Source organism: Oncorhynchus nerka, linkage group LG21 (genome assembly GCF_034236695.1).
Source record: "Oncorhynchus nerka isolate Pitt River linkage group LG21, Oner_Uvic_2.0, whole genome shotgun sequence".
In the NCBI taxonomy this organism is placed as follows: Eukaryota; Metazoa; Chordata; class Actinopteri; order Salmoniformes; family Salmonidae; genus Oncorhynchus; species Oncorhynchus nerka.
The window spans coordinates 19,573,426-19,584,805 of NC_088416.1; the positions used below are offsets into that span (position 1 = coordinate 19,573,426).

An 11,380-nucleotide genomic window follows, 5' to 3' on the forward strand; every position below is an offset into this window, starting at 1 on the left:
GTTTGTGTTCTGATCCCATATCTGCGGATTATCTTAAATAGTGAGGATTGAATGGATGTACACAAAGTGAAAGGGTGTCTCGCTAAATTAAGAGTGGAAATGAATGAATGTGGGAAAGTTTTGCCAAGTGAACCGCAAGACCGGATTTCTCTTTTCACTTCCCTCTCATCAGTTTCCTTCATAGGAGGAACATTGTAGGTTAAAAAATGAACTCATCGGCTCAAACGAGAAGGAGAGAGAGAGAGAGAGAGAGAGAGAGAGAGAGAGAATCGAACCCTAAACTTTACAATGCGTGCAGTAGACCTCTTTATGTCTTTATAAACACCAATATTTATCTAATCGCACTTTTATGAACTAAGGGAAGACCTACTACAATGTTTGTTTGTGAATCACAAACCTGCTATTATGCTATTAGCATGTTTGTGTGTTTCTCACTCTGTGACACGCGTTCGTGCGTGTGTATATGACAGAGGGAGTGAGAGATGATGATTTAATATTGATCTCGTTCTGTTTGCATCTTCTGTCTTTAATCCCATTCATGTCGATACATTCGAATGAAACTGTTGATAATAACTGATGATTAAATAGAAATCATCCAGCATTTGATGACGTCTGTATCTGAATAATCAGGCTAACATTACCATTTGACTATTTATTACTTACGAGACACTAAATAAACCAATGTGCTAATGTGTTTTGATAACATTGTCGTGGGTTTAGTAGAAAAATACATAATTCCTAATAACACTATTTTTCATCGTCTTGGATATGCTTAGTTAAAGGGGCAATTTCTGCGAATGCTACATTTAATTTAGGACTTTTAAATTAATGATACACAGGCTACCTATTGACTCTTGGAGAATATATAACTTTTAAAGGCCCAATGAGCTCAGTTCAAGTGTCTTACCTCAACAGAACCCAAAATGTACTTTTTTATTACATTGTTTGAAACAATATACATCTAAACAAACACTGTATAGCTTGAAAATGTATTTGAAACTATGATGTTGATCTCTTGGATGTTCATTACTTGAATCAATAGCTCTCTGACAGCGGTTACTTTTCTCGACCCACATCCCTCATTTACCAGAATAGTGGTTGAGTGACCACTATGGTGTTTAATTTAACTGTAGATTTCCTATAAACAAATGAATGCATGAGACTGAATGGATGAATAAATTGATGCCTGAATATATAAATTAATGGAAAAAAACTATATGATAATAGATGCATGTATTATGTCATTTAATAGTGTTATAATAAATAAATACAAAGCCTTCACATATAAACAAATCAGTCAGTCAGTAAAAACATCATCCATCTATCTATTAGCCAGCCTCAAGGACATGTCACATGTCTCCAATGATGATTATGAGGTTGTCTAACAGACCGCTTCTTCCGCTTGACTCTGCAGTCGACTTCGTCACTGCTTGACCATGGTGTCAAGGAATTTTTAAAACTGCACCAGTTTGTAGCGAAGCTCGTCTCCCACCATCTCACATGCTCATGCGCTGTGTTCCTGGAGCGCATACATGACATGCATTTTTTTCAGTCAACTCAACCACAACAGGTGCTGCGCCAACGCATCCGACGACACACAAAAAAACGGCGCTTGGAAGTTCCAAGTTTCAGCGAAATTCCTCCGATTTGTGGTGATCTATAACTTTTCCTCTGATTAATTTCGCCTATTTTCGAGTGCATTTGATATTGGAAACCTTCTGTTTCAAGATTGTGTTCAGCTTGTTGAAATACGTTTTCAGAGACCCTTTGCCTGAAGTCACTGACCCTCCATCTCCAGAGGATGCCCCAACACCACACCCGACCTGAAGACAATATAAAATGGTTGTGAGTGAATTAGTTCCGTCTTAAGAAAAGTACCACAGAGACGTCCTCGCTCTGTATAATAGAAAACACCGTTTTAGGCATTAGGATGTCTCATAAATTCCAAGTGAAGGCATTGGTTATATAAAACGTCCTATAAAAATAAAATACAATTTGAGGTCTAATAATGAGATATATTGAGCATCAAATTGTACACATCAAATAGTGGACAGGTGTAAAAATAGCGCACTAGCACACTAGTGCATGAATTGCGTCCACCTGCACAGATCGGATGCTGCTGTGTATAAGCAGAACAGAACAGAGTCAGGTAGATACTCAACCATTTCAAATTTTTCGTCGTTCGGAGAGACAAGCAGGCCTGCAAGAATAAACCAATTTACCAATGTGTTGTGATAACATTATCGTAGGTAAAACACGGTACAGCTTCCAAATGTAGTTCAAACTAGCCCATAACTTTAATCTCGTAGATGGACATTCCTTTCATCCTTAGTTATTTGACAATGATTACTTTTCTCCAACCCCAATCCTCAGCTATTTAGAAAAATAGCGGTTCATTGACCGTTTTGGTGTTGTTTGAACAGCAGACTGCTCCTTTAAAAAAGTCAGTCTATAAACAAATGAATGCATGAAAGAATGAAAGGATGAATGACTGAATATATAAATGAATTAATAAAAATGATGAGAGAATAATTATTTGATTTGATTATAAAGGAATAACTTCATAGCCTCCACATATACATGTCAGCCAACCATGTTTATAAATAAATGATTCAGTCAGTAAATATATCAGCTGTCAATCTATTAGCCGGGATCAGAAACATGTCACATGTCTCCAATGATGATTATGTGGTTTTCCAACAGACCTATTCTTCCTCATGGCTTGACTCTGATGTGGAGGAATTTCTTGAACTGCACCAGGTTGTCACGAACCTCCACTCGCGTGATCTCCCATGCGCATGCGTTGTGTTCCTGGAGAGCATATAATATATATATATATATATATATATATATATATATATATATATATATATATGTATTTTATGTCTTCACTCAACTCAACCACAGCAGGTGCGCTGCCAAGGCGTCCTATGACACCACAAAGGCGCTTGGAAGTTCCCAGTTTCATATGTGATTTGAGGCAGCGAAATGCATCCTATTTGTGGTGATTTAGAATTTGCTCAGATTAATGTAGCCTCTATTCGAGAGCATTTGATATTGGACCCACCCAGTGGCGACCGGTTTTCCAACCGTACCCCACCTGTTTTGAGCCCCATATGTTTAACTACAACAACAAAAATATTAGCCGTAACAGCAGAAAATGTACATTTGTTTAACTTTTTTTGTTGTTGTTGCCTGTTTACTTGTTATTTTGGCATCAAGAAGTTTCACATATCAGTTTGTAAACAATGTAGAAAAACAACAATAATGATTGAGTTAATAAAGCTGCATACAAACATGGTCTCTTTTTGCTTTCTTGAGTAAGACAAGTTATCATCGAATATTTTTAGATCGTTCATTGTCTGCTTATATGCCCCGTTTTTAATCTTTCGGTTCTGACTTGGTGTACAGGAAAACACTGTGAAGAAGGTTGAATGATTCCCTTGATAAGCCCCAATTTTCAACGGGTGATTCTTAATTATGCTATTGTGAAATGAATCATGAAAAACGTAAAGATAGTGAACAGTTTTCATACATGTCTATGCAAAGAATTACATTGGAGCAATGCATTTCGTGATAACAGAATACACTGTGCACCTTTCCATTCTATTAGGCGAATATAACTTCTAATACGTTATTGATTGTGGAACACAATTTCATAGATGGGTTGGAACCGTAGAATTAGCTATTCTAATAATGTAATAGTATCTCCATGGTTGGAACGGAAGTTGTATATTCGCTCAAAGTACACTGTTCAAAACAGGCCAGCCCTGTCCAAAACAGGCCAGCCCTGTCCAGTGATAAAACACACTTAATTGAAAAAAGGCATTTGAATATATCTACATTTTGAGAAGATACATTTGACTTGTTTTAATGGCCTTCCTTTATGGATTAGTAGGCTATAGGACTAATTGTACTGCCATCCGTGCATATGTCCTGAGCGTGTTTAATACAAATCTTAATGTCCGCTATGGGGGTGCCACAAGGTTCAATTCTCGGGCTGACTCTTTTCTATGAATATATCAATGATGTAGCTCTTGCTGCTGATGATTCTCTGATCCACCTCTACGCAGAGGACACCATTCTGTAGACATCTAGCCCTTCTTTGGACACTGTGCTAACAAACCTCCAAACGAGCTTCAACGCCATACAACACTCCTTCCGTGGCCTCCAACTGCTTTTAATTGCTAGTAAAACTAAGTGCATGCTCTTCCATCGATTGCTGCCGCACCCTCTTGCATTAATAGCAACACGACTCTGGACGGTTTTGACTTAGAATATGTGAAACAACTACAAATACCTAGGTGTCTGGTTAGCCTGTAAACTCTCCTTCCAGACTCACATTAAACATCTTCAACCCAAAATTAAATCTAGAATCGGCGTCCTACTTCACAACAAAGCCTCCATCACCCATGCCACCAAACATACCCTCGTAAAACTGACTATCCTACCAATCCTTGACTTCGGGGATGTAAGTTACTTAATATCCTCCTACACTCTACTTAGCAAACTGGATGTAGTCTATCACAGCGCCATCCGTTTTGTCACCAAAGCCCCATATACTACCCACCACTGCGACCTGTATGCTCTCGTTGGCTGGCCCTCACTACATATTCGTTGCCAAACCCACTGGCTCCAGGTTATCTATATGTTTTTGCTAGGTAAAGTCCCGCCTTATCCCAGATCACTGGTCACCATAGTAATACCCACCCTTAGCACAACCTCCAGCAGGTATATGCAGATATATTTCACTGGTCATCCCCAAAGCCAACATTTGCTTTAGCCGCCATTCCTTCCAGTTCTCTGCTGCCAATGACTGGAATTAATTGCAAAAATCACTGAAGCTGGAGACAAATGTCTCCCTCTCTAACTTTAAGCATCAGCTGTCAGAGCATCTTACCGATCACTGTAGCTGTACACAGCCAATCTGTAAATAGCAAACCAAACTACCTCATCCCCATATTATTACTTACCCTCTTGCTCTTTTGCACCCCAGTATTTCTACTTGCACATCATCATCTGCACGTCTATCACTCCATTGTTAATGCTAAATTGTAATTATTTCGCCTCTATGGCCTGTTTATTGCCTTATCTCCCATACTCTTCTACATTTGCACACACTGCACATAGATTGTTCTATTGTGTTATTGACGGTACGTTTGTTTATGTGTAACTCTGTGTTGTTGTTTTTGTCGCACTGCTTTGCTTTATCTTGGCAGTGTCGCAGTTGTAAATGATAACTTGTTCTCAACTGGCCTACCTGGTTAAATAAAGGTGAAATAGAAAATAACTACATAAAATCACACCTTGGACTTGGATACAGAATGAGCACTCAGATTACCAATATTTTAAAGTATTTTTATTTTAGTAACTTTAACATTTGATGAAGAGCAACAAAAGGCACGATTTTCAAATAGATAAATAGATTCATAAATAGGCCTACATCAATAAATAACCTTGATAAATAAATAAATAAATATATAAGTAGGCCTACATCAATAAATAACCTTGATAAATAAATAAATACATTTATATAATATTGCTGTTTGACATTGCACATTGCATGATTGTAGAATAGAAGGCTTTAAAATCAAGCACAATTGTAAAACAAATTAGTAAAAAAAGATCTGCAAGTTCAAATTCATGTTCTGTTGGACCACAGAAGGCTGTCAGAGGTGTGTTTCAGAATGAATTCTAGGGTGTACAGGAGCTCTTTTCGAACCACTTCCCAGGCGCAGTAACTGAAATTCTGTGAAAATAAAAATAAATGGTTAGGGCAATGTAGAGTAATATTATCCTATGTAGAGATATTATCAAAACAATGTTTCTATTTGTTTTCAACCTATATCCTACCTTTTCTTTTAAAACTGCTGCAATGTTCCCAAAGTATGTTTTCAGGCCCTCTGCCCTGATGGGATAATCACTTGTATCCACACTGCTCATCTGCCAGAAAGGAAGAAAGAGGCAGGCGATGAATAATAATTCAAATGCATCTATTATAGTGTATTTGCTTGTACCCTACTTTTTTATTTTAGGACAGCCGCGATGTTCCTAAAGTAGGTATTCAGCACCTTTGCCCTGACTAGATAATCACGTTTATCCACACTCTCCATCATCTGACACAAGAATAAAATAATTCAAATGTCACCATACCACACTTAAACAGTTAAGCTATCTGTATTGGCCTAGGTAGGTACTCACACACTCGCTCTCTTCAATCTGACGGTAGATAATGTTCTGAAAATACTCCAACTTCTGTTGGTCCCACATTGTCGGCAGTTCGTCAGTTCCGAACAATGTGTCGATGTTCTTCAATGTCTCATAAATAGCCTTAGCAGCACTGCTGCTCAACTGAAACGGACAACAACAATAATTTCAATTAACATAAATGGCCGTGTAAAGTGTTCTACTTTCTAATCCTAACGGTTGCAAATACTCTTTCATGCTGTAAAGAACTCTTGAATATGCTCGCTTGCCCTTACCTGTGGCGCCCCGGAGGTTGCAAATGAGGTGGCTGGGAATGCCATGAAGACATTCTCCTGCAGGCACTCCAGAGGAAAATGACCCCCCTGAAAGAAAGACAAAACACATTTCTCATGTTGAGCTATTCAGTTAAACATAGTTGGAGAATACATCTCAAAACAAAAGTAATTTAAAAAATGTACCATGTCTCTCAGTAGGTTGTGGGTTGTTCGCACCAGCTGTCCTTGTAGCTGGCAAGGCATGGGCATCGAGAACACTTGCACGAGGCAGAGGAAGGCGCTCATCCAAGTGATAGTCTGAATTGCCATTCTTATGGTAGATAGATGATCTGCAGCAGATGGTCATTGTTAGTTGAATATAATCCTAAAAATAATTAATTAATTGAAGCCTGAAGCAATGATCAAATGATAGCATGTTGTTGATTTACCTGTTGCCAGTATATTGCAAATTTCCTCCAGTCAGAATGTGGTTTGTGTTCTGATCCCATATCTGCGGATTATCTTAAATAGTGAGGATTGAATGGATGTACACAAAGTGAAAGGGTGTCTCTGCTAAATTAAGAGTGGAAATGAATGAATGTGGGAAAGTTTTGCCTCGTGAACCGCAAGACCGGATTTCTCTTTTCGTGTGCTCCACTTCCATCTCATCATGTTTCGAGTTTTCCTTCATAGGAGGAACATTGTCCTAAGTATGTTAAAAAAATGAACTCATAGGCTCAAAGGAGAAGGAGGAGAGAGAGAGGGAGAGGGGAGAGAGAGAGAGAATCGACCCCTTAACTTTACAATGAATGCAGTAGACCTCTATATGTTTTTATAAACACGATTATTAAACTAATAGCACTTTTATGGACTAAGGGAAGGCCTTCTACCATGTTTGTTTGTTAATCACAAAACTGCTATTTGATTGTTTGTTTGTTTCTCTCTGATCTCGTTCTGTTTGCATCTTCTGTCTCTAATCCCATTCATGTCGATACATTTCAATTAAACTGTTGATAATAACTGATGATCAAATACAAATCAACCAGCATTTTATGACGTCTGTATCTGAAGAATCAGGCTAACATTACCATTTGACTATGTATTACCCTACGAGAGACTATATAAACTAATGTGCTCTGTTGTGGTAACATTATCGTAAGATTAGTAGAAAAATACCTAAATCCTAATTCCTAACAACACTTAGTTTCATCGTCTTGGATATGCTGAGTTAAAGGGGCAATTTCTGCGATTTCTACATCCAATTTTGGACTTTTAAATGAATGATAGACAGGCTACCTATTGACTCTTGGAGAATAAATAACTTTTAAAGGCCTAATGTGCCCAGTTTACCTCTCTTACCTCAAAATAACCCAAAATGTACTTTTTTATGACATTTTTGAAACAATATACATCTAAACAAACACTGTGTAACTTGAAAATTTATTTGAAACTATAATGTTGATCTCTTGGATGGTCATTACTTGAATCAATAGCTCTCTGACAGCGGTTACTTTTCTCGAATCCCCTTCCCTCATTTACCAGAATAGTGGTTGAGTGACCACTATGGTGTTTAATTTAACTGTAGATTGCCTATAAGAAACTGAATGCATGAAAGCCTGAATGGATGAATAAATGGATGACTGAATATATAAATGAATGGAAAAAAAACAATATGATAATAGATGCATGTATTTTCTCAATTAATAGTGTTATAATAACAAAAATATTACAAAGCCTTCACAAATAAATAAATCAGTCAGTCAGTAAAAATATCATCCATCTATCTATTAGCCAGCCTCAAGGACATCCAATCTCCAATGAAGATTATGAGGTTGTCCATCAGATCGCTTCTTCCTCACTTTTTCAGTCAACTCAACCACAACAGGTGCTGCGCCAACGCATCCGACGACACACAAAAAAACGGCGCTTGGAAGTTCCAAGTTTCAGTGAAATTCCTCTGATTTGTGGTGATCTAGAACTTTTCCTCTGATTAATTTCGCCTATTTTCGAGTGCATTTGATATTGGAAACCTTCTGTTTCAAGATTGTGTTCAGCTTGTTGAAATACGTTTTCAGAGACCCTTTGCCTGAAGTCACTGACCCTCCATCTCCAGAGGATGCCCCAACACCACACCCGACCTGAAGACAATATAAAATGGTTGTGAGTGAATTAGTTCCGTCTTAAGAAAAGTACCACAGAGACGTCCTCGCTCTGTATAATAGAAAACACCGTTTTAGGCATTAGGATGTCTCATAAATTCCATGGTTAAACTTCCAATTGATCATTTTGAAATTGAAAAACATCAAACTCTCTAGTTTATTCTATCCAATTCTTGCTACATGATACACTTCAGTATCTTACCTGTGGTTTCTTGTAAACATGCTCTGGAAACATGCGCTCGACTTTTCTTTACGGAAACAGACCTGGGAATTGTCCACCCTGAAATGAAGTCATATCAATATCAAAAAGTGAACTGTATTGGAATAGTATCCACAAATGAAACATTGTGGTACAGAGAGTGAAGGCATTGGTTATATAAAACGTCCTATAAAAATAAAAATAAAATTTGAGGTCTAATAATGACATATATTTAGCATCAAATTGTACACATCAAATAGTGGACAGGTGTAAAAATAGCGCACTAGCACACTAGTGCATGAATTGCGTCCACCTGCACAGATCGGATGCTGCTGTGTATAAGCAGAACAGAACAGAGTCAGGTAGATACTCAACCATTTCAAGGCTAGCATGAATATTTGAATTTTTCGTCGTGCGGAGAGACAAGCAGGCCTGCAAGAATAAACCAATTTACCAATGTGTTGTGATAACATTATCGTAGGTAAAACACGTAGGTAAAACACCGTACAGCTTCCAAATGTAGTTCAAACTAGCCCATAACTTTAATCTCGTAGATGGACATTCCTTTCATCCTTAGTTATTTGACAATGATGACTTTTCTCCAACCCCAATCCTCAGCTATTTAGAAAAATAGCGGTTCATTGACCGTTTTGGTGTTGTTTGAACAGCAGACTGCTCCTTTAAAAAAGTCAGTCTATAAACAAATGAATGCATGAAAGAATGAAAGGATGAATGACTGAATATATAAATGAATTAATAAAAATGATGAGAGAATAATTATTTGATTTGATTATAAAGGAATAACTTCATAGCCTCCACATATACATGTCAGTCAACCATGTTTATGAATAAATGATTCAGTCAGTAAATATATCAGCTGTCAATCTATTAGCCGGGATCAGAAACATGTCACATGTCTCCAATGATGATTATGTGGTTTTCCAACAGACCTCTTCTTCCTCATGGCTTGACTCTGATGTCGAGGAATTTCTTGAACTGCACCAGGTTGTCGCGAACCTCCACTCGTGTGATCTCCCATGCGCATGCGCTGTGTTCCTGGAGAGCATATAATATATATATATATATGTATTTTATGTCTTCACTCAACTCAACCACAGCAGGTGCGCTGCCAAGGCGTCCTATGACACCACAAAGGCGCTTGGAAGTTTCCAGTTTCATATGTGATTTGAGGCAGCGAAATGCATCCTATTTGTGGTGATTTAGAATTTGCTCAGATTAATGTAGCCTCTATTCGAGAGCATTTGATATTGGACCCACCCAGTGGCGACCGGTTTTCCAACCGTACCCCACCTGTTTTGAGCCCCATATGTTTAACTACAACAACAAAAATATTAGCCGTAACAGCAGAAAATGTACATTTGTTTAACTTTTTTGTTGTTGCCTGTGTTACTTGTTATTTTGGCATCAATAAGTTTCACATATCAGTTTGTAAACAATGTAGAAAAACAACAATAATGATTGAGTTATTAAAGCTGCATACAAACATGGTCTCTTTTTGCTTTCTTGAGTAAGACAAGTTATCATCGAATATTTTTAGATCGTTCATTGTCTGCTTATATGCCCCGTTTTTTAATCCTTCGGTTCTGACTTGGTGTACAGGAAAACACTGTGAAGAAGGTTGAATGATTCCCTTGATAAGCCCCAATTTTCAACGGGTGATTCTTAATTATGCTATTGTGAAATGAATCATGAAAAACGTAAAGATAGTGAACAGTTTTCATACATGTCTATGCAAAGAATTACATTGGAGCAATGCATTTCGTGATAACAGAATACACTGTGCACCTTTCCATTCTATTAGGCGAATATAACTTCTAATACGTTATTGATTGTGGAACACAATTTCATAGATGGGTTGGAACCGTAGAATTAGCTATTCTAATAATGTAATAGTATCTCCATGGTTGGAACGGAAGTTGTATAGGTGCTCAAAGTACACTGTTCAAAACAGGCCAGCCCTGTCCAAAACAGGCCAGCCCTGTCCAGTGATAAAACACACTTAATTGAAAAAGGCATTTGAATATATCTACATTTTGAGAAGATACATTTGACTTGTTTTAATGGCCTTCCTTTATGGATTAGTAGGCTATAGGACTAATTGTACTGCCATCCGTGCATATGTCCTGAGCGTGTTTAATACAAATCTTAATGTCCGCTATGGGGTGCCACAAGGTTCAATTCTCGGGCTGACTCTTTTCTATGAATATATCAATGATGTAGCTCTTGCTGCTGATGATTCTCTGATCCACCTCTACGCAGAGGACACCATTCTGTAGACATCTAGCCCTTCTTTGGACACTGTGCTAACAAACCTCCAAACGAGCTTCAACGCCATACAACACTCCTTCCGTGGCCTCCAACTGCTTTTAATTGCTAGTAAAACTAAGTGCATGCTCTTCCATCGATTGCTGCCGCACCCTCTTGCATTAATAGCAACACGACTCTGGACGGTTTTGACTTAGAATATGTGAAACAACTACAAATACCTAGGTGTCTGGTTAGCCTGTAAACTCTCCTTCCAGACTCACATTAAACATCTT

General features: G+C 37.9%; 1 protein-coding gene across 1 annotated transcript; it reads right to left on the minus strand.

The window, feature by feature from the left end:
• Positions 1-5,399: 5,399 nt before the first annotated feature.
• On the minus strand, positions 5,400-6,994 carry LOC135563677 (interferon beta-like). The gene is made up of 6 exons (XM_065006767.1): positions 6,911-6,994; positions 6,666-6,811; positions 6,483-6,569; positions 6,202-6,351; positions 5,854-5,943; positions 5,400-5,749 (listed from the first exon to the last, which is right to left on the minus strand). Exons 2-6 carry the CDS (start codon positions 6,789-6,791, stop codon positions 5,642-5,644), a joined length of 561 nt encoding a protein of 186 aa, XP_064862839.1. The 5' UTR covers positions 6,792-6,811; positions 6,911-6,994; the 3' UTR covers positions 5,400-5,641.
• Positions 6,995-11,380: the final 4,386 nt, after the last annotated feature.